We start from the raw sequence: 24,043 nt of genomic DNA, 5'->3' as shown, positions 1-24,043 counted from the left end.
CAGTTTTTGATCACTCTAAGAAACAATAAATAATGCAAATAAATGATCCTTAATCCCAGCCCATGGATACTGAATCAAGATGACTACTCAAAGTTAAGATCAGCCTGGGTAATATAATTAGTTCCGGCCAACATAGGTTACAAAGTAAGAACCTATTTAAAAACAAAATGCACATAAAGCAAAATACTCCCTGGAACCAAATTTTCAAGAAATGTTTTCAGTGAGGAGAAAACCATTTTACCTTTCTTTACTTCACTGTCCTTTATCAAAGCATTAACTTGTTTTGTAACCCTGATTTGATAATAGATCTAAAACAATTTACCAAAATTTAGAAATTGTTTTAGGGCTATTTATTTTCTTTGTGTGAATGTTCTTTCTGTATGTATGTTTGTACACTATGTCATGTATGTGCTGATTCTTGTAAAGGTCAGAAATGGACATCAGAGTCCTTGGAACTGGAATATGATATGGTATGATGTATTGTTTCATATGGTGTTCCTAATTAGTGAAGCATCTCTTCACTCCTACAAACCAAGACTTTAACAGAGGTGAAAGCAAAACTGTGAAATACTATTGTGAAATACTACTGTGGAATATGTGTATCTTATCTTAATGTGGCATAGTAAAAACTGTTTTCCTAAATCTAAAGTTTTACAGACCCAGTAATGTAAACTGAATTATTCTAAATAAAAAAAAAGCGTTAGCTATGCTAATATATTCTCAGCACAGAACTAAGCTACTGAGACTAAATTATACAGCACATAGAAGGACATGGAAATAAAACATATATCCTTAAGGAAATAACTGGGCTAAAGACAAGATAAATAACACCAATTTAAGTATGAAGAAAAAAATGGTGAGGCATAAAAAATGAAAGAGATTAGTAAAATAATTAAAGCTTATTTCTGTTATCTATACAGTGAAAAAAGCAAATATATTCCCTTTATTGGTATCTTTTACAGTTTCAACCATTAAATACTTATTTTATGAAATAACATAGCAACTGACTTTATTTTAAGGGTGCCAGCATCCCAAAGCCAAAAGCAAATAGTGCCATCCGCCCCAGTAGAAGACAGGTATCTCTTTGAGCCACTGCACAATGGTGAGAACTGAAAAGCAATCATAGGGGAAACAGTCTTTACAAGGAAAGAAACAGTCCAAATAATAAAACCCTTCTTTAAAAACCAAACTAATAGAAACTAATAGTAACCAAAACCACAGAATTGACCAAATTCAAGATTGCTGTCATTAAAAGAAATACTTTTCTGTTTTAAACCTTAGATACATTACAAAAGTGACTTCATAAAACTCAATTAAATTGTAACCAAAAAAGGTTTAAGGTTTAATAAGCCTTACAACAACTACCTGTAGTGATGTGATAGATGCACTGTGTCCCTGAAGAACAGCCAAAGGTGCACAAGTTCGAAGACACCAAACACGAATCATTTTATCACAACTTCCAGCTGCTATCATAGTATTCTCATAGTTTACAGCCATGTCTGATATTTCAGCAGCATGTCCTCTTAAAGTAGCTAGCAATCTTCCATCGTCTGTGGCCCAGATTTTCACAAGACAATCATCAGAACCCTTGAAATTAGAATAAACACACTTATAAAATTATTCCTATAAATGATAATTCAAATTGTAATATAAAGCTTTATGTCCAAACAATTACATTTAATCTTAAGTACTATTCTTCTTCCTAAATTCCTTATTTTAATAAAGCATTCAAAAACTAAGAACTGTGTAGAAAGAACTAAACAAAAGAAATAAGATGTAGGTAAAACTTCATATTCATCAATGGTCAAACAACTATGTACAATTATCTCTACCTCCAATCTTAAAAGGAAATTTGTATTTTTGAAGTAACAATATGAAACTTAATTGCGAAACAAATATACTCTGGTTCCTAATATTATGTTATTTTGCTATACAAAACTGAAAGCATGGTACTTTGGGGAAGCTTCTAGAAAGCTGAAAGTATATCAAACAAGTTTACTATCTTGAGAGTCAGCTAAAATTATATGATTTCAGCCAAAATCTCTATTCAAAAAAATAGGCTTGGTTCTACAGAGCCAATAAGCATCAATAAATTATTTACTTAACTAAAATTCAGTAAGACTGTTAAAGAAAGGGTTCCTCATTAATTCATTATCTGGATATAAATAGTATAAATTTCATATTTCTAAAGAGATGAGAATTTTGGTGTTCTATTTTTAGTATAAAAAATCTTAAATATCTAAAACAGTACAAACTGAATCATCAATTGGCATATAATGATCCTAGGAATTCAAAATTTATCAGTATTTCTGCCAATTTAAATTCAAATAAAAAAGATACTTCCAAATTACTGGATGTTTACAGGATCTAGCTAGCTATACTATAGTTTCATATAACCATTCTTCTAAGATTGTCCAATCCAATGCTAAAAAAGAAAAAGAAACCCAAATCTTTTTATCTGGAGAGAATATAAAAAGGCAATTAATTCACTTAAATTTTCTGTTTCACAGTAATAAAACACAGATATGATGAGTAAATGATCACATACACAGAACTGTAAGTTTTTTAGATGTGTATTAATTCCTATTCTGTCAACACTACCTCAAACATTTCCCACTTAAATAAACAAGTTGCGGTTGAATCCTGAAGCAAACTGAAAAAGTTATAAAGTAGCAAGCAGTCTGCACACTAATACAGTATAAAAATGAAGAAATGATAATCTATAATGAACATCAAGCAATTGAGTACCAGGACTAGATGTATTTTTTTTTTCAAAGAATACTTTGTCATTAGCATGAATGAAGATAGAAAACAGAAAATTAGTTCAAAGTTGGTAAAAGTTAAGAGTAAAACAAGTAACTTGCTACAAGAGCAGTCAAGATAATAAAAAGTGAAATAGTAGGTTGTTACTACAGCAGAAGAGAAAGATTAGATCAAGAGGAGGAATAATAGGGATAAGAATTCTACCTGTCTGTGGGAAGTGAAGGAAGAATGGCAGACTTTGACTATCAGAAACAAAGAATATTCTACCACTTAGCACAAGGAGAAAACAGCAAGTACTTGCTACATAGGCTTTATAACATTCATTTGATTATGTTCTCTTAATGCTATAAATTGAATCAACTCAGTCACTCCATTCATTTATCTTCCAAAACAATGTGACCACTTTCCATTATCTAATTCAATAAACAAGTGCATTCAGAATATATGTATATAAAACATGTATAGCCTCTTTCCATAATCAAGATGCAACAACTAATTTAAAAGGTACTTGAACTGCAGTAGCTAGTATTAAATAATGCTGAGATGATATAAAATACATGGAAAAACATACAGGTTGTGTACAAATTACATGCAATTTTATATAAGCAACTTGAACAACCATAAAGCTTTGATGTCCACAAAGACCTGGAAACAACTCCTCCAAAATATCAAGAGACAGCTGCCTACCTGTATTTGGTTCTGACTTGTATTTACCAAAAAAAGTTAAAGATACAGATGTATAACACAAGACAAAAGCTAAATAGGTGTAACTCTGCTTCCAAATATTGGTATGACTGTGTTCATATGAATCTGAGTAAGAGTTTGCTTTAAACTGCATTAAAATTGTTTCACATGCTTTCCCTACTAACAAACTATGTACACTACTAGCTTTCTGATAAAGCGTCAGCTCTAGCCAGGCAGCAGTGGCGTGTGTCTTTAATCCCAGCAGGTGGGAGGCAGAGGCAGATGGCTCTCTATAAATTTGAGGCCAGCCTGCTCTACAAAGCAAGTTCCAAGACACTCAAGGCTACACAGAGAAACCCTGTCTTGAAAAACCAAAACAGAACAAAACAAATAAAACATCTGCTTTAATAAACAGTGGCAACTTGTGCATCTTCTCACAAATTAAATCTTAACTATATTCCAGAGTTTATTATTTAATAATTATACAATTTTATTATTCTACCCTATTCAAACCAGTGCCAATAATAAAAGTAATGCATATTTCTCATTTTTAATATGTATTTAATATTTAATTTCTTTTCTCCTGCCAAATTACAGAAATTTTGATCATCTACTTAAAAAATCTCTAATACACTACTCAAAAGACTTAGCCTTGTCCTCACAAAAACTCTTGAAACAATTTCTAACAGAACACTAAGTATCACTAAGCAAATTCTACCTCATGCACTATTACTTTTTATTAGTAATTTATTTTAAAGGAAATATGAAAGAAAAAAAGATCAACTTAGTTCTTTTTAAATGACTATAAGAAGCTGGGGATGGTAGAGCACACCTGTAATCCCAGCACTCAGGGAGGGAGAGGCAGGCGGATCTGAGTTTGAGGACAGCGTGGTCTACAAACTGAATCAAGGACAGCCAAGGCTACACTGAGAAACCCTGTCTTTTAAAAAACAAACAAAACAAAACAAAACAAAACAAAACAAAAACAAACGAAACATGGCTTTAAGAAATACAAACACAGAAAATAATTAACCAGAAAAGAACACAGAATATTGGGAAAACATTTTTTTAACATTCATTAGTGTTGCCTACATGTATGTTACACTACATGTATTCATGTAGTAGCAGCAGAGGCTAGAAAAGAACACCCAGTTACCTGAGACTGGAGTTACAGGCAGTTGTTAGACAAAATGTGTGGGTGCTACAAATCAAACCCAGATCCTCTGGAAGAACATCCAATGCTTTTAATGACTGAATCATCTCTCCAACTCCAGAAAACATTTTTTAAAGAACAATAAAACTGTGTGTGATGACACACTTGTGACTTGTGAAATCCTAACATGTGAAAGACAAAAAATGAGTCCAAGATCATCCTTGGCTATATGCTAACTTTGAAGCCAGCTCAGACTACATGCAAACCTATCTGGAAAAGAAAATAAAGCACAGGGGTCTGAAGAGACAACTCAGCTGTTAAGAGCGTAAGAGCACTTGGAACTCTCAGAGAGGACATGGTTTGGGTACCAGCATCCACATGGTGGCTCTAATTCTAGTTCTAAGGGATCTGGCACCCTTCAGGGCACGAGGCATGCACCTGGTGCACACACATACAAGCAAACAGAAACAAATGTACATTTTTAAAAACTGTAAGCAGAAATAAATACACTATAAATTTATTTCATTTATTTACTGATGGTCACTAGGAACTAAACCCAATGCACCAGGTCCTAGAAAAGTGCTCCGTTGCTGAGAAAACAACTTCAGTACCTTACAAATGTGCTTTACAGAAGTATGGAAGGTAAGCTGAAAGCTGACTAAAAATAATTCTTTAAACTTATCAAACTGTTGACCAGAATTTAAACAAATGACACTGAGCACCACAAATGATACTGAGGTTAACTATATAAACCAAAGAAAAAGAAATCAGACCCTACTACTAGATATGTTCAAGAGTCTAAAGCACAAGTAGCTGTACACTGGGGCAAGCCCACAACTCACTCCAAATTCAGCTGCCAGTTTTGTTGAGGCACCGAACTACACGTAAGAGCCTAAGATCAAGTTTGGAAAGTGACAATTTGACCTACTAAGTGAGATTGAACTATTTATGAACTACATCTGAGCAGGGGTTCTAGGTCCTCTCCATGTGTGGTCCTTGCTTGGAGTATCACTCTCTGCAGGACCACCTGGGCCCAGGTTTTTTGGGTCTCCTTGAGTTCCTGTCCCCTCTCCCTCTTCTTCCATAAGGTTTTCTGCACTCTGTCCAAAGTTTGGCTATAAGTCTCAGCATCTGCTTTAATACCCCGCTAGGTACTGTTTCAGAAGCCCTGTATGCAAGGCTCCTGCCCTGTTCCCTGTCTTCTTTTACTTTCAATGCCTACCCTGTCAGCTGTGAAACCCTGGCGTCTGACAGGCCTGAGACTGTGGACAGTGAGGATCACCCTCTGCAGCCATTCTTCTATACCTAACTGCTACATACAGAACCTAAAAACCATTGCATGGCTCCAGAAAGATGATTTACATTCAGAAATTCTTGAAAGAAGCATGAAGGCATGTCGGTCTCAGGGCCTGGGCCCTTCCATACTCCTAATAGGCATGAAAAAAATCTGTCAGATAAAACAATAACCACAACAGCAGTAATGATCTGATCTGGGGAGTTTCAAGAGGGTGGTGGGTGAACCAGGTCAGCAATCAGACTGCAAAGCTAAGTGTGGCCAGCAAATACCCTGAACATAAAGGAAAGCTACTGCGATACAGACAACAGGTGTACATTAGATACCTGTCTATACTGATGCAGCCCCAGCATGAACCATAGGAAATACATGCGTCTAGTATTTCAATGATATTCTCAACCTTCACTTTGATAACTGGTCATCTCCAATCCGAGAACCCAGGAAAAACCTGCTTAAAGGCTTATCCTTTTCCTCTTACTACACAGACCAGGCTGGTCAAGAACTCACAGACCTACCGGTCCCACTCCTGAATTAAAGTATAATTTACCAAACACAACCACATCTCTTTTTGTTTTGTTTTTAATACTTTTAGATTTATTTGTTTCATAGCATTTTTATTTTTTTCAAGTTTTTTTCCAATTTCCCTTCATGTATCACCTGATTTTATTTATACTGTTTTCATTATAGTAGTAGTATTTTATTATTTCATCTTAACTTTTAAAAATATATCTTTTCTTCTTTTCCCATCCCTACTATTCTGCCCTTTTCATTATCCTTTCCCTTTTTTATATTTAACTTTATTCTTCCTCTGTTTCTCCATTTTCAGACCTCCTTCCTTTACTTCTTAAGAAGGAGTAGGAGGAAGTAAGGGTAATAGATATTTGTGAAATGAAAGCATAGAAGGGACTATGCAGGGGAGGATGGGGATTGGGGAAGGGGACCTGAGTAAGGGAACAAGCCAAACAATGGAAACATGGAAGATAGTAGAGGAAGGTGACAAATAAGAACAAAACATATTTATAAAAATGCCAAACCGAAGCTCATTACTTTTATACTACTTAACTACTAAAAGAAAATAAATTTTAAAATGCATGTATGAAGAAACAGCATAAAGAATAATTCTTAAAGCAAATCTAGAAAAATTATATGACTAACCTCAGCTAACATCAACAAACAAATAAGCACATGGATATTATTTCCAGAAAAAGGAAACAAACAAAAAAATAAAGTTTAGAAATGCAGTTGAATAATAAAGTTAAGAAAAATTTCCAAAATCAACAGTAAGAAAACAGGTAGTATGACCATCTTGGTTGGCACTGTTTTCTTCAGTTCCACTGCCTAGTAGTAAACAGCAGCCATCAGCTAAAGGAACATTACATACAAATACTAGTGAATCTAACAACTAATCTGGAAGGCTTAACCTAAGGAAGAGAAAGGGTGCTAACGGCTTGATTTTAACCTAGTAAAGTAGCTATGTGAGAATTACAGGTGACTGTACTCTTGTCTGACCCTGCTAGTTTCTGCTGTTTCTGAGTAGGTAAGAAGTGCTACAACACGAAGTCTAAGATAAAGAACAAAACTTGGTTAATAGTTTGTACGTGACAATGACAACAAATATAATTACAAAGAGGCAGCACTAAAAATTCATAATTACAAGGAATACTGTGATAAAAGAATCAGGCTGAATCTATATTTTGGAGTTTACTTTAAATACGATTATAATGTTATACAGCATTAATCTTAAAATAGCATAGAAGAGCAAGAAGTAGCTATTTTTCTTAAAAATATATTCATTACTACTGTGAAAACTGCTCATTGCAATGTTTCTATTTGTCTATTGCCACTAAACCTAGTATAAGCTAAAAACTGGTACAACAAAAATTTTGTGTAGCCTTTAGTTTACACAATCTTTAAAACCAAGAAAACAAATTGAGTGGGTTTTTAAATGATTATTTCAAGGTATCAGTGAAGGAAAAGGGAGAAGAGTTAAAACATAATTTTATCCTGAAAATATAGAGTACAAAGACCTGATAAAAATAGTGGGATTTACACTAAATTTAGGTTTGCCCAAATCAAAGAATTTGGTTTAATGTAACCTGTAAGCTTGAAAACACCATACATATACTAAAGGCGCCTTTGAAACAGGTCTTTACTCTATAATCACTGTTATTTATCTAATTCTTTTAAGGATTATATAAAAATGGTGGTATTAATAATTTCTCCCTTTTATCCTGCTGCTAATTCTATTAAGAGCAAGACATCTATCAAAAAGTTTACAATTACATGAAGACCCCTATAAATGGTCATATTTAAAAAAAAAGTCTGAGGGACAAAACCCTTGGTGGGAGAACTGCTAGCAGACTTCTGGATACAGGTCTAGGCAACACATATCAGAGAAGGCAGATGGCGGTGCTCTTCTGAAAAAGGAGGTAATACACCGGACTTCTAATTTTCCTCAAGCTTCAGAAAATGCTGTATCTATTACATAAAAATTCATTAAACTTCAACACAAAGCTACAAATCACACATCATCTGATGCAGAAACAACACAGCCAAATATCAATATTCACAAATTTTAATTACTTTCTGGAAAGCAGGTTTTAATGTAGATATTTTTATTTATTTATTAAAAAGAAAGCTGCTTCAGAACTTGACAGTTATTTTTTATATGGTTTGTTCACTAGATACTCTTGCTTATATAAATAAACTATCTTTTCCAAATCCATTACATTTGCTGTTATAACACAAAGAGCTAGAGCTGACAAGTATACGAACTGGGAGATGACTTAAGCACTCCTACACACACGTACGCACTCACATCACACACATAAATACATGTTATTTTTCAAGTGACAAGTATGTGAAATATTAAATGAACATACTATGATAAAGAAATGATAAAAGTACAGTTCATGTTTGTGCAGGTAAAAAACTGTATACAATACAAACAGGGCACTTTTGCTAAGATGACCTTAAATTGAAAATGTAAGTCTGTAAAATTTTTCCCTGATTTTAAGGAGAAAAAAAAAAAATCACAATTACACATTCCAACAAAAATTATTCTGACAAAAAAACCACCACTTTGATCTTAGATAATATGGGTTTTAGGAAAAACCCACTATTGTCTGACAGAATAACTAGTCCTTTTAAGGACTTCTTGAGTCAGGTCTCACACCTCTATTTGTCTTTTAGAATAAAGTAAAGAACATGAATAGTATCGTGTACAAATCAACTTTACTTTCTTACTCAACCTTAAAAGCAGTTGGCCTATAGTCAGAACTGAAAACTGTTCAATTTAAAGAACTCATTATTATTATCAGTCCCTGAGGGGAGGCACACACCAGAGAGGGGTATATGAGGAAGAGGGCAAAGGACACAAGATAGGTTAAAAGAGAACTTTGTAGAGTCAATCTCTCCTTCCACTTTTACTTGGGTTCGTGGATCACTTAGATAACCCAGCTTATGAAAAAAGCCCCCCCCCCAAAGAAAAAAGTTCCCTACCTACTAAGCCATAATACTGGCTACCAAATTGCTTAAATTTTATATAAAACTATTTATATAAAATTTATTTTATATAAATAAAATATATTTATTTTAATTTATTGCGACTTCTGTTTCACTTTCCTTAAAAATTAACCAAAAACCCCCAAGGTCAATCATTCCATTCTGTTCAATTTTCTTGGGCTCTTGCGCATCTATACCAGCAATGACAACACAACCCATTTAGCAATCATCATGGGCTCTAAACCTAGCCCAGAATTATAAGCATGCTACTTCTGCAACACTGGAAATAAAAAAATTAAAAAAAAAAAATCGCCATTTATTTGAAAGGCTAGGAATGCTGAGCAAGCTTTTCTTCTATGTTGTTCCTACTTACTACTCTTCTGTCTGCCAAGATTTATCACTCACCTCTAAAACTCAGCACCATTACCTATCAAGGATTCTAAGCAGATACTCCACACTATAAGTAAAATCTGTCAATTATAGGCCTACATCAGTATGTTTGCACCAGTTCAAACATCAACCACTCCTCAACCTAGCCTCATTCAGATCTTCTGTGTATCAAGATCCTCCTCCTCCTACCCTTCAGATTTCCTCCTTTAGTTCCTTCCCACTAACAATTTTTCACAATTAACCTTCTAAATTTTCATACCCTAGCTTTCCTTAACAGCACTAACGAAGAATACCAAAAGTGTATTATTGCTTCTCTATAAATAACCTTTCTTTCTTCATAAAACATTTTTACATCAGGGATATAAGCCCAGTGATAAAGCACTTGCCTATCATGCATAACGGCAGTTCAGTTGCAGCCCTCTCAGCAAAATGTTATTTTTTTTCCAAATTTGAGATAAACTATAAGAATCATAAAATGCCTGTCATGTCTCAATTATCCAAATCCACTAATCTCTAAAAGTTCCCCTGCATGTGCTTTAGCACCATTTCTTGTCCCATATCCATTACATTCTTACATGTTTTGACAGTCACACCCACACAAACAGTGGAGTGAGAGTATGAGAGAGGGAAAGACTTTTTCTGAAGTATTTAAGAGCAGTTTGCAGACCTGATAGTTCATGCCTCCTAAAAAAAAAAAAAAACAATTTCTGACTAAGCAAGTAAGCTAATATAAATAAAACTATTTTCAATCTGCAAGACCCATTAACTCTGTCGATCTGCTCAGGATACATACTTTTTTATTTACATTGGACTCTATATACATGTTAAAGTTAACTGTCACATTTCTTCAGGCTCTGCTACCTGGAATCCTTTCTTATGTATGCTCTCTGAAGCATACAATGCCTCAGAACCTCGCTCTGCATAATGTTCTTTATGACCAGATCCTGGTAATGCTTGCTGTCTTTGCACAAATATCACCACGAGGATGCTACATTTTCCTCATTAGAACACTTTTTAAAATGCATAGTATCAATACATCCTACAACTAGTAAAGTTAACTTGGTCATGTTATTTCTAAAGTTTCCTGTTTTTCTCACCTCAAATTTTTCCTCTTAAAACAATTGGTACCTTTTGAGGCATACTGCAAGATTATGTCAAGATCTTCAAACCAAGATCCTCTCTACCAGCCTCAACCTGCTAATAAAAAAATTAGCCACATGAATGGTTTGAGAAAACAATCCAATCACTAGCAAAGGGAATAGTAGTAGAAAAGTTGTAAACAATAATAAGCAAGCTTTTCACTGGATATATAGGGAAAGTAACAATGTAATTAAAACACAGAAGTGGGGACATTTAGTACCTGTTGAACTTGCTTATCTTAATCTTTTGAGGCAATTATGACAATACCTTGGGGTACCTTGGGGTAGGTCATTTATAAACAACAGCCACTTAATGCTCAGAGTTTTGGAGCTGGTAAGTGGTAAATCTAAGATCCAAAGACTAAAAGATTCAGTTTCTAGTAGAACTCTCTGTATCTACTTCATAGGTAGCAACTTCTAACAGCCATAAGAGAATGCAAACAAGTGCCCTTGGGCTTCTTTTAATAAGGAAAACAACCCCTTCATAAAGGCATGACCTAACCATTACCAAAAGGTATACCTCGATTTGGTTTCAAGATGATAATTTCAGTCTTATTTTGCCTTAGTCTTGTCTCTTTCATGGCAAACTTATCTTTTGGCTTCTAAGACACTTTTGCTCTATATAACCACTACTCTCCAGAATGCCAGTTATCATGTTCATGTTCCCGCGTCGATTTTTAAAGTTGAAGACTGTTTTCTTCATTTGTAATGTTGTTTCCCATATAGGAGATTCTTAAGCTGAATCTCACAGGCTGATCTCACTCTTGTGTTCACAGTGTTGTTGAGAATGTGTATTTGGCTTCCTACAAAGACCTTTCAAACACGTTAAGAGAATGTTCTGCCTTAGCAGATTTTTCTGCTTAAAAGCCTAACAAAGTAGTAAGATGACTTTCTGTAAAACAAGTTAAATACACACCCTCTCATATGTGTCCTCACAATTTACATCAATACTGAGTTCTATAAATCTTATTTTCAATGTGCCAATCTAATTCTAATTTCCTGTGACTGTTCAAGCTCTGCTTTGCTTCATGGCTTACTGCCAAAACATTCTCAATTTACCACCCCCAACATCACTTTTGTTTTAATCCATACACAATAAGATCCATTAAAGAGATACTCCACTATGCATGGTAGTATACACCCACAATCCCACCACTCTGGCTGAACATGAGCTAGAAAGATGGTGAATTCCAGACTAGCCTGGTTTTTGCAGCAGTTCTACCTTAAATAAGAAACACTATGTACCCTTTATCATTTGCTCTCCCCTGCCTTTCAAGGCGTACTTTTAATAGGTTGTATATTCTGTTCCCATCAGGTTTACAGTTCACGCTCAATGATAACCCATATATAATTCTGTGCTATATCCAATAGTACTCAATTATACATTATAGTTCTCAGTTTGTAAACCCCTTTCTGTAACACTGCAATATCCACTCAATTCAGTTAAGGTGTTACTTCTCCACCAAATTCCTTTACCGTCTTCTGCTGTAATTTGAATTAGAAAACTATTCTAATAGGTATCCTCTATCCAAAAGTTCATACCATATAATATCATTACTGTCCATTTACTACTTGTGAACAAATGTCTTCAAATTTTATATCTCCAATTCTTAGAATAGTAATTGGAAAAAAGATCTAAATTCATTAAAGAAATACACCAACCTGTATTTTTTTTTTTTTTTTTACTGTAACGCACTAGTAAAGGTATCATTTTACATTCCTCTGCCTTAATCGCAGTGGAAAAGAAATACATTTTACCTTTCTAAAAAGACTTGTTCCTCCCTCTCCCTTCCTCTTCTCCTTCCCTCCTCTCTCAAGCACTGGATATGTCTCACTTTATATGCCTCTGCCTCTGGAGTATTGGCTTTAAAAAGCATGCATCACCACACCCATCTGAGATCTGTCTTTTATGTGGTCAACTCTGATTGTTTTGTAAACACAATTTCAGGCAGTGATTCTGAAACCAAGCAAAAAGATTACAAACTGAGAATCAAAAAATAAAATCTAACCTGATAATGAAGCTGTTTCCTTCCTTTTAAAAAAAATTATTCTACTAGAAAAATATTCATTATTAAAATATATTAGCACAAATAACAAGTTTCCTAACACAAAATTCTACTTACCAATTATAATGATTTCCTCTAAAACCTTTCACTGCATTTATAGACAAGAGTTTAGCTGGAGGTTGGAACATAGCTCAGTGGCCCAGGCTTGAGTTCTAAGTCTAAGTACTGCAGTGTTTAGAAAGGTAAAAACAGGTAATACTTGCCTACATCCATCTAAAACTTAACAGCAGTAGGTAAACTCACTGGGTTTTTTTTTTTTTTTTTGTACCCCTAGATAGGTACTAACCATGTGCACTGTTTCACCTACTCCCACAAAAATTCCATTTTGTTCCTACTATTATTATCCATTCCCCTCTGTCCTTAAAATGTGGTAAAGCTGTCTAAGAGCACTCTAATGCCAATACTGATGCTCATAGTCCTTAGAAAAAGCTTTCAAATACAGCAGCACAAGCAACTTGATATAAAAAGTCTTAAAATAACAAATACATGAAAAGAAAATATTGGTTAGTCCTTTACCAAACTGTTATTGTAACAAATTATGGTAACATGCTGACATATAAATCTTCTGTTGGCCATAAACTACTGTCACCCTTCCCTTTTCAATTTTCAAGACCCAATTTCCAAGCAGACATCGGTTCAGTATATGGCGTGCTTCTAGTTGAATGAGAAAATAACCATTATCAATTCAACTTTACAAGGTAATATGAGCAGAAAATTGTGCCTGAAGTAACACAAAAATAAAACTTGTTAAAAAAAAAGATCTCACAGCTAAAGAGATGGCTCAGAGATTAAGAGCATGTACTAAAAAACCCAATCATCATCCATGAGGCTGTCTAACTTGCCTCTAACTCTAGATCTAGAAAATCTGACACCTGGCCTCTGCAGGCACCTGTACATAAACGAATGCAGGTGTGTGAATGAACACACACACCACAAATACCTGTAAATGCAAAATAAATTAAAAAAAAATACCAGGCTCTCTTAGCATTTCTACTCCATGACTCTACACATAAACTAATGCAGGTACGTGAGTAAGCACACAAACACATGCGTGTGCACACAAAAATCACAAATACCCGTAAACACAAAGTAAATTTTAAAAAATAAAAACTAGGTTCTCTTAGCACTTTTACTCCAAGGTACTATTTAGAGTATATTAATTAAATCCTATGAGTGAAGCTACGAATGTGGCACAACTTGCAAATTATATCACATTCTTACAAAAACCTTTCAGAGTATAGCTAAGACCATATAATCTTGAAGTTATTTTCTTCCCTTTCTTACGTGCCTTCAACTAAAAGAAATAACCACAAATTAGTTTCTTCTTCACTTATCCTTCTTTCCCAAATTAAATATCAAGATGTACATTTTCTGCATAAGGCCAGATAATAAGTAATTTTGACTCTGCAAGCAATATAATTCTGTGACAAACCATGAATCAGTGCCTTTGTAGTTCAACAGTCACTACATACAGTATATAATCAACCTTAAGAAACTATTTACAAGAATAAGTAGTAGGCTAGATAGAGCCAAAGACAGTTAATGTGATTATCCCTGGTTCAAAGTACTCTCACATGTTGTATGGATAATTTTACTAAGCTCAGAACATAGAAGCAAACACTTTATTTCATTGTTTCCTTCAAACATTCCAAGACATTATGCATCAAATTCCTATCAAATCACAAAATCCTGCATAAAATTTGATATTTACAATCCGCATTTCTTTTAGAGTACTCCCCATAAGGTACTTTAATAACATAGAATAAAAAACCTATACTTTTTTAATAATAAAGTGCCAATGATGTAAATTTTTCATAGTCACCAAAGTACAAACCCAATATAATACTTCTCATTATTTTAGTTTATTACTGCTGTTAAAGGAATTCCTTCAAACATTAGAAATGCCATGACTTAGGTTCTTAAATTAATGACTACGCTGCTATTCAGTAACAATTAAAAGTGAAATACTAATGTGAATAAAGCAAGCACAAAGCAAATACAGATACCTGTTCTTCACGAGTTTATCTATAAAGGTTAGAAATTTTTATTTTTGTTTTGTAAGCACAATGGAGATATATAAAATGTGAAAGTAGGAAATATTGATAGTGGGAGTAAAGTACAAATGCCTGATGGATTAAAAGTAAATTTAAAAAAAAAAAGCAAAATTCTTTCAGCATCTAAAATCATTGCTATTTGTTTATTTTTCATTTTTGAGACAGGGTTTCTCTGTAGAACCTTGGCTGTCCAGGACTTACTCTGTAGACCATGTCTGCCTCTGCCTCCCTGAGTGCTAGGATCAAAGGCAGGTGCCACCACACCCAGCTTCAGTTGCTATTGTAGAAGACCTAGGCACCCACAGGGAAGCTCACAACCATCTGTTAACTCCATCTCCAGGAAACGCGATTCTTTGTTCTAAACTACATGGGCACCAGCCATGTACATGGCACACACATATACACAAAGGCAAAACACTCCTATGCATTAAAAGACAAAATAAACCTCAAGTTTGCAGCAGTTTCTCATAGTCAGAAATGGGAATTTAATTTATTATTATTATTTTATATTCTGACTGCAGTCGTTCCATTTCCATCCTATCTGTCCCTGTGTCCCATCCACCCTCCCGCCAGCCCTCCCTATCCACCATTCCTCCATTTCTTTCAGAAAAAGGGGGCCTCCCACGGGCATCAACCAAACTTGGCATATCAAGATGCAGTAAGGCTGGACTAGGCAACCCAGTATGAAGAGTTCCAAAAGCTGGCAAGAGTCAGACAGCCCCCACATCCAATGTTAAAGTCACACAAGAAGACCAAGCTAGGCAACACTAAAATATATGCAGAGCACACTCCTGATTGTTGGTTCAGTCTTGGTGAGCCACTATGAGCCCACGTTAGTTGATTCTGTGGGTAAATCCTTCCCGCCCCTCTTCAGCAGGACTCCCTAAGTTCCCCCTAATGTTTGGCTATGGGTTTCTACATCTGTTTCTATCAGTTGCCGAGAAATTAAAGTTTCTATTTGAAGTTCTACCTCCCATTTTCTATCTCAAAGGCAAATAAGGACTGTGTGAATTCATGCTTTCAGCCCAAAGGGTAATATTTTAATAAGGATGGCCTTAGTAGTATGATAAATATTATCCTGAGTATAATAGTTAAGGCACTTGAATAAGTAACTAGAAATACTTCCAAAATAATTTTTCTCACTTAATGCTAATAAGCCCTGTTCCTTTTCCCTGCAGCAGATTAAGAGAAATAGGAACAAACAACTCACAAAATGCTTCTTTAAATCATCAGCTATTTTAAATAATTAGGTGTTAAGGATCACCAAATCCTGAGCAAAGAGTGTCAGATATGTGCAGAATTTCTATCACCATTTGAAGGACATTTTCTCAGGTTAGCAGGTGGTTCTCTGCAGACAATACTTTTCTACAGTTTGCCCATGCTGTTGGTCTAAATTTAAAAAAAAAACAACTACATGACATTTTATAAAAATTTCACCAACCTATTTGATATAATATTAAGGAATACATGTATTCAGGACATAGGATATCATATAACTGTGATTACACTGTAACAGCTCTAAATTTGGAAGCTTCTAAACTTGGAAAAAGTTCAAATTTAAATAGGAACTTAGTAGAGCATGCTTTTAAAAATTACCCAATTTCCAGTTTCCCATTAAAAGAAAAAAACAAAAATTTTAACTTCAAATTCTCGTATATGCAATGTTTCTTCAAGTCTATCTACCAGGAAAGATTTTAAAAATGACTTACAGTAAATATCCGCCTGCCAGTTCGATCAAAAGTTACACAGTACACCGATGATAAGTGTCCAAGAATTCGTTTATGCATCTTCATATGCTGATACACTGCAGTTGGAACAAGTCGCTCAAGTCTGTATTTCCCATTCAGCTTCCTTGAAAACAGAGTATCCGCTACCAAGAAAATGGGGGAATATAAATGTACTCCAGAAACAAACTAGGTTTCTTAAATTCAAACTTCTAGAACTCATTTCTGTCATTTATCACATGCTTGTTAAAAAAGAAAAGACACTTTCTATATTGCTTCTACTTTAAAAGTCTTCAAAATAAACAATAATTTAATTCCTTCAAATAACTGTCCTGTCTTCATTATTCTCATCTTACAAATAACCAAATGCAGTTAAATAATTTGTCCAGGTACAAACATAAAGCACGGAACTAGAATTAAAACTCAAAACTTTACTCTTTAGTCAAAATTCTTTAAAAAAAGAAGCATTTATATAAAATCTGGACTCTAGTGATTGTTCTTCATCAACTAATGATACTCACAGGACGACTTTTAAAACCACCTTTCCAGAATGCAAACAGAAGACCTTTGGGGATCTTGACTTCGGAGCTGAGGCTGATTTGTTCTATGTGCTAACTCTCACCTAATTAAATTACTACTTTACTTAACCTTCTATACATAACTTATGGACTGAGAAGGCACGCAATAAATCTGCATTTTGTATTTTTAATTTGTAACCGAAGGCTGATTTCCCCCCCAAAGGAGATTGCCAGCCATACTGGCAAACTAACACAATAGTTTCTCACTTGAACTTAATCATAAAGAAAATTTCTTAAAAGCAGTGTGTACTTTACACACACACACACATACAGAGTCTGGTATTTAACTTAGATTAGGGCCTAGCAACTACATCTTAGAATGTATGAAACATTAATTATCTTAGCCATTTTCTTCACATGCAATTTTTGGCTTACACTATATTTCTGTGAGTCCTGCTGAAAAGATAACAAACACACATGCTCCACAGGCTTTTAAATATCACAATTTCAAAGTTAAATTTCATAATGCTTTCTTTTATGTTCTATTACAGAATCATATTTGAATACAACAAATACCTGTGTTAGCTTATGACTACCATTCAATAATCTAACACCTGAAAAGTCTGAGAGCTGTGAATTAACTTAGTTAAGTTTAAGCAGATTATACAATAATTCAGGGTAACAGGAAACTCAGTAAAGTTTCCATGATAGTTTAGCCTCTAACACATTTTCCTTACACACAGAAATAACCTGATAATAAACCATCTAATGCTTGACTTTAATATTAATTTGTGCACACAAAGCCAGCTATCAACTATACTTTAGAAGCAAAATCAAACTGTCTTATTAAAATACCACAGACCACTGACATCTCAGATTGACCTGCCTATACTGTAAGAAATTTACAATTACTAATGACACATAACCCAAACAATGACAGTGTTAATAAAATGTACCTCGTACACAAAACTCAAAAAATTCTTAGAATGTCAACTTTTATAAGAATATTTAACACTGTTCAGGAATGAAGACACAATTGTTGGAGACAACTAAAATAAACTATTACTTCACAAGCAGTAGCTCATACCAAAATTTTTAGACATAGCTTTAAAAAAATTAGAGTTGATAATGTATAAAATATTTTATATATGATAAAGTGTTACTGCCTTAAAAACAGGATTTGCGCAGTCTTCAAGATAACTAGAATTAAATTTGAGTCAACTGGGGGGAAAAAAAAGCCCAGCCCACTAGAACACTGAAATCTTGGAGTAAAACACTCTGGAAACACAGAAACTATCTTTAACCTTGCTTAATGACACGTATAACAAGCAACTACAGAGCACTCCACCCTGTAGGACAGAATATTATGCTTTCAACTAAGTTATAACCCATCAACAGCGCTGAAGATATGACATAGTGAAAAATAACAGAAAGAGCTATCAGAGAACTGAGTTGGTGATTCAAATCTTATAATTACAAGAAATAAAAAATACTGAAATACAATTGAAGAGGGCAAATCTGAAACAATTTCTGGCTATATCAAAGAGGTAGGCCATTTTTACAAAGAAAAGATAATCTAGGACTCAACAGCCTCACAATTTTCTTTTTTTTAATACCATTACTATAATATCTATTAATCCTACTAGATCTTAGATCTTAACTATATTTCACTAAAAAACAGAAATTACCTTTTATTTCATTCACAAGCAAACACAGAGCCTTTTAAACAAAAAGGAATGTAAATGAATCTTGGTTAATAAGGTATAAAAGGCTGTTCAATGTAATATTGTTTCATGGGGAAAAAATAAATGCCAATTATTCACATTTTAATAATGAGCTAATTATATTTTTGAGTAAAAAGAAAATGTCTCAAATTATAAAATTTTTAAAATTGTATTAAAGTAGAACATCTATTTTTCAAATGAGCATCGTTGAACAGACTAAGAGGATATAAAGCAACGTGTTTCTTTACATGAAATTATTCATAGCTTTAATATAAAATAAGTAGAAATTTAACTTTGATTTAAAGTTATATTTATTTTCCTAGTTATGGGACTAGGAAATAGTTCTAAACCCTACCAAATAATAACATTAAACCATTTTCCCTTGGGCTTTCTTTCTTATCCTCCCAGGCCAAGAAGATAACCCTCTAGGCAGACTGATGAATTTCAAATGTATCCTAACTTCAAGTGCCATGATCACCACCTTCTCTACTCAAATCTACAATATTTTCACTTGATTCCAAGTAATCACAAACTTCCTTTGATACTAAGCTACCAAGGTCTCTATAAACTTGTCCCATATGACAGCTAATATTAACTGTCAACATGACATGTAGAAAGCAGGTCTCCAGGGTATAACTTGAAGGGACTAACTATATTAAAGCTAACCTCTGACAATGCTTGTGTGAGAGACTATCTTGATTAAATTAACTAATGTTGGGAAACACATCTCAGGGATCCTTGGCTGTATAAAATAAAGCAAGCAAATTGAGCACTCGCATCAATGAATGAATCCACTGTTCTCTGTTTTAGACTGGAATGCAATAAAACTAGCTACTTCAATTTCTTTTTTTTTTAAATAATTTATTTTATTTTATGAGCATTAGTGTGAAGGTGTCAGATTCCTTGGAACTGGTGCTACAGACAGTTGTGAGCTGCCACGTGGGTGCTGGAAATTGAACCTGAGTCCATTTGGAAGAGCAGACAGCGCTTTTAACCACTGAGCATCTCTCCAGCCCTTTACTTCAAATTCTTGATGTTTTGACTTCCCTCCTTATTGTAACCTCAAACTGTGAGCCAAACAAACCCTCTCACCCTTAAACTGCTTGTCAGGGTATTTTATCCTATCAACAGGAAGCTACCTAAGAGGTACCCATTACCCTGTCTGACTTCTCCTTTGTCACCTTGCTAATCTGCAGTTGCTAATCTGCCTCACTCTTCCAACACTTAAGACATGGTTCTCATTTAGGGTGTTTGCATTAGCTGTGTACCTACTGCCTGCCAAGCTGGGGTGGTTTTGTTGGGTTTTTTTTCCAGTCCTCAAATGAAGAGACTGGCCAACTGAAAATTGCAACTTATTCCCACCACCAATAACTCTTGATACCCTTTACATCATGATGTATTTGATTTTTAAAAATCATTTACAAATAAACCATTTTTATGTACCATATTTATTATCTGCCTCCTTCCATAACATACATACTCCATAGGTAGTATATTTTGTTTATTTTGTATTCCAGTTAGTCTAAAAATCTGGCTGTTTTCTGAGCAACATGTACTTGGTGAATGCATATTAACAAATGCATAATACAGTAATAAAATATCTAGGCTTAAAAATAAAACAAAAATGAAAGATCTCTGTATCTAACAGACAAAAAGATATTTTCCATCTCCAAATACTGCTTTGAATTTCAATACTCTGCCAAATTGACTTAAATTGCAGATAAGAGCATAACTAAATATATTTAACAGATTTTTCTGAAAACAAAACCTTTAGAAATTATTAGCCATTTGAAATATCAATCCCTTTAAAATGTGTATAAAAAGGGAAAAATAGTGAAAAAAAGTCCTCTCCAGTAAATTACCCAGAAGACTTTCAAACAAAACCTAGTTGCACAACACTATGCAACCAGTGTTGATGAAAAGCACACAAAATGTTACCTGTAAGATATAAATACATATATGCATGTAAGGTATCACACAATCAAATTAATTCAAAATCATTAATTTACATACCAGAACGGCAAAACTTCCCAATCAAATCACTTTCAATTATTTCTCAAGAGTGGATTTATTTCTTTAGCCACAATAGTGGTAGTCAATTTTGAAAATAAAACATAACTGCAGAAGTACAATGCATAGCCTCCACACAAAGCAATTTCATAAGATGTGCAAGTTTTCTTCATAAGCAGTACTTTAAACAGCTATGCTATACTTATGTTCAAATCTGACAACAGTAAACATGTTAGTCTTTGTTTTTCCTTTTATTGAAAATACTCTTTTCTCATGTGAGATATCCTCATTACAATTTCCCCTCCCTCTACTCCTTCCAGTTCCTTCCCACCTCTCCTTCACCTTCATCATAATCTACTTCCTTCCTGTCTATTACTAGAAAAGAACAGGCTAACAGATAATAATAAAATATAACAAAATAAAATCTAGTAAGATATATCAAAGATATATCTCACTGAAGTTGAACAAAACAAACTACAGAAGAAAAAGAGCCCAAGAGAAAGCACAAGAATTGGAGACCCACTCATTTGCACCCTCAGGAGCCCCATAAAAATACATTAAACTAGAAACCGTTCATAATGCATATGCTGAGGACCTCATGCAGAACTATGCAAGCCCTGTGCATGCTGTTTTATTTAGTCTCTGTAAGTACTTATGAGCTTAAGCAAGTTACTCTTTGTAAACTTATGTTTCTCCAGTTATGTTATTAAAAATCATTTCTATTTTACACAACAGAATTTTGGCTTTTTTGTTATAATGCACATATTACATGAAACTAATATCAATCTTCCTGTCTTGTTTTCTCCTAAATCAAGTCCTTCTGAAAAAATTGTAACATAAATATCTACTTGTTTAAAATTTTAAGTTACATTCCTCATTTAGGCTTTTAATACACATGCAACTTTAATATGCATGTAAAGTGAGTTGACAGTGTCACCATAGGTTCATATATTTAAATGCTTAATCATCAGGGACTAAAACTCTGAGAGAAGTAAAAGGTTTAGGAGGTGTGGCCTTTTTGGAGGAAGTATGTCACTGGGGGTGGGCTTTGAGGTATCAAAAGCCCAGTCTCTGTCTGCAGTTCAGGAGGCAGCTCTCAACTTCCTCTCCAACCCCTGCATGTGCCCATCTCCCTACAATGATAATGGATTGAACATCTGAAACTGTAAGCAAGTCCCTAATTACAAGCTTTCTCTTAGAAGAGTTGCATTAGTCGTGGAGTCTCTTCCCATCAACAGGAACAGTGACTAAGACAGAGGTTGGTAGTAGGAGAAAGGTACTGCTGTAACAGACGTGACCATGTTGGTTTTACAAGGACTAGAAAAACAGTTGGATGCTTTACGTGGGGCTTAATAAGCCATTCTTATAGAAACATGGAAGACAGTGCAGAGAGTGATCTGAAGTGCGGGGACCCAGATCAAGAAGGTTCAGAGGGGAAGAATATTTGAAAGTGACCCTAGAGACCATTCTTGTGATACTTTGGCAAAGAATATGGCTGCTTTTGCCATTGTCCCAAATATCTTCCTGAAGCTAAATTGAAGACCTTAGAATTAATGGCATTGGCAGAGGAAATTTCAAGATGTGCCCTGGGGTTTTAGTGGTCATTCTTATGCAGATCTGTAATGAAAAGGTACAAGCTAAACAAGGAAAAATACTAAAATGTACAATTTAGGGAGAAAAATTAGCACCAGGAAGTGTAATAGCACCAAGTTCTGTGCTCAAGGAGATAAAAAGTTTAAAGGAAGTGGTGACCTCAGCACAAGACCCTTCCCAGAGAAGTTAACATCTTGTGAAAAGGAATTAAAGGAAAGCTTAAGCAATGAGGGAAACCATCAATAGCAGAAAGTTAATGCAAATGTCAATGAAAGAGGGGGCTAAATTCCAGCCTTATCAAGCAGAACTGAGCTTCAATTATGGCCATGTAGTTCTGGATTTAGAGTCAAAAATACAAAAAAAGGAGGGAGGGACTTGTAGAATCTCCCTCTATGGGAAAAAAAAAAAGCTGCTCAGGTCAGGCATGTTTCAGGAGTGTCCCTATATGGAGCTGTGAAGGTGAAGCCTGGATTGTATTAGATACCTCCAGATGTGGAGATACAGAGTCGTGGGACAACTATTGAGGAAAGCTGCAGAGCAGGTACAGAACTAGGCCACTGTTGAACTTAACAATAATGAAAGGGAGCTGGAAATCTGAAAAGCCTTTTAACCTCAAATATGAAGGTGCGGAATTTGGAATTTCCCCTGTTGGTTTTGGTCTTGCTGTGGTCCAGTATTTCTTCCCTACGCCCTTTTCCTCTTTTGGAGTGGTGGCACATATTCTGTACTAACACATGTAAATATGTGACCTGCTTTGAGATTGTGACTGCACAGGGGGTCACAACTAACAGATCGCCTTGAGTCTCAAAGGAGACTCTGGACTTTTAAACAGTATTGAAACTGCAAAAAACTATGAAGATTTTGAAGTTGCGCTATAAATGCATTTTGCATTATGATACAGCCATAAGCATATGGGTGCCAGGGAGTGGAATGTGGTGAGCCAATAGGCTCATGTACTTGAATGCTCAATCATCAGGGAATGGAATTCTTTGAAAGAAGTAAATGGATTAGAGGGTGTGGCCCTGGAGGATGTGTGTCACTGGGTGTGTGCTTTGAGTAACTAAGAGCCCATGCCAGGCCCAATCTCTTTATTCCCGTAGAGCAATTTTAGTAAAATAACTGTATTCATGACCAAATATCCAGAACAATTTCTCTATGATTCTAAGTTTACTCTAAACAAACACTAATTGTAATTATCTAAGTCATGACATTAAAAACTACACATCAAATATACTGAAAAAAAATGATTTAAAAAAAGAAAGCCATCAACATCTAGACATTTGTCCTAGAGAGGCTCACGGTAGACGAGCTCAATAATGTAAAATCTGGGCCAGAAAGAAGGTCCGGTGTCTAAAGACACTTTCCCCAGAGCCTGATGACTTTAGTTTGATCACCAGGGCACCAGGGTGGAATGGAGAACTGACTCC

The 24,043-nt window shown here is 34.7% G+C and overlaps 1 protein-coding gene across 2 annotated transcripts in view; it reads right to left on the bottom strand.

Moving 5' to 3' along the window:
• The window catches only part of Phip (pleckstrin homology domain interacting protein), a 116,400-nt gene that overhangs the window by 70,626 nt on the left and 21,731 nt on the right, over positions 1 to 24,043 (bottom strand). Inside the window, exons 7-9 of one of the 2 annotated variants that reach the window (XM_060384690.1) lie at positions 16,757 to 16,917; positions 1,366 to 1,587; positions 1,009 to 1,109 (exon numbers count right to left, since the gene is read on the bottom strand). In XM_060384690.1, coding sequence (XP_060240673.1) covers positions 1,009 to 1,109; positions 1,366 to 1,587; positions 16,757 to 16,917 — 484 coding nt within the window. The remainder of the gene's footprint in view (positions 1 to 1,008; positions 1,110 to 1,365; positions 1,588 to 16,756; positions 16,918 to 24,043) is intronic. The other variant, XM_060384691.1, reaches the window with a different exon arrangement.

This window comes from Meriones unguiculatus, chromosome 6 (genome assembly GCF_030254825.1).
Source record: "Meriones unguiculatus strain TT.TT164.6M chromosome 6, Bangor_MerUng_6.1, whole genome shotgun sequence".
NCBI classification, from domain to species: domain Eukaryota; kingdom Metazoa; phylum Chordata; class Mammalia; order Rodentia; family Muridae; genus Meriones; species Meriones unguiculatus.
Note: the sequence above shows the minus strand (reverse complement) of the source record. Positions and strands in the feature narration are given on the sequence as shown.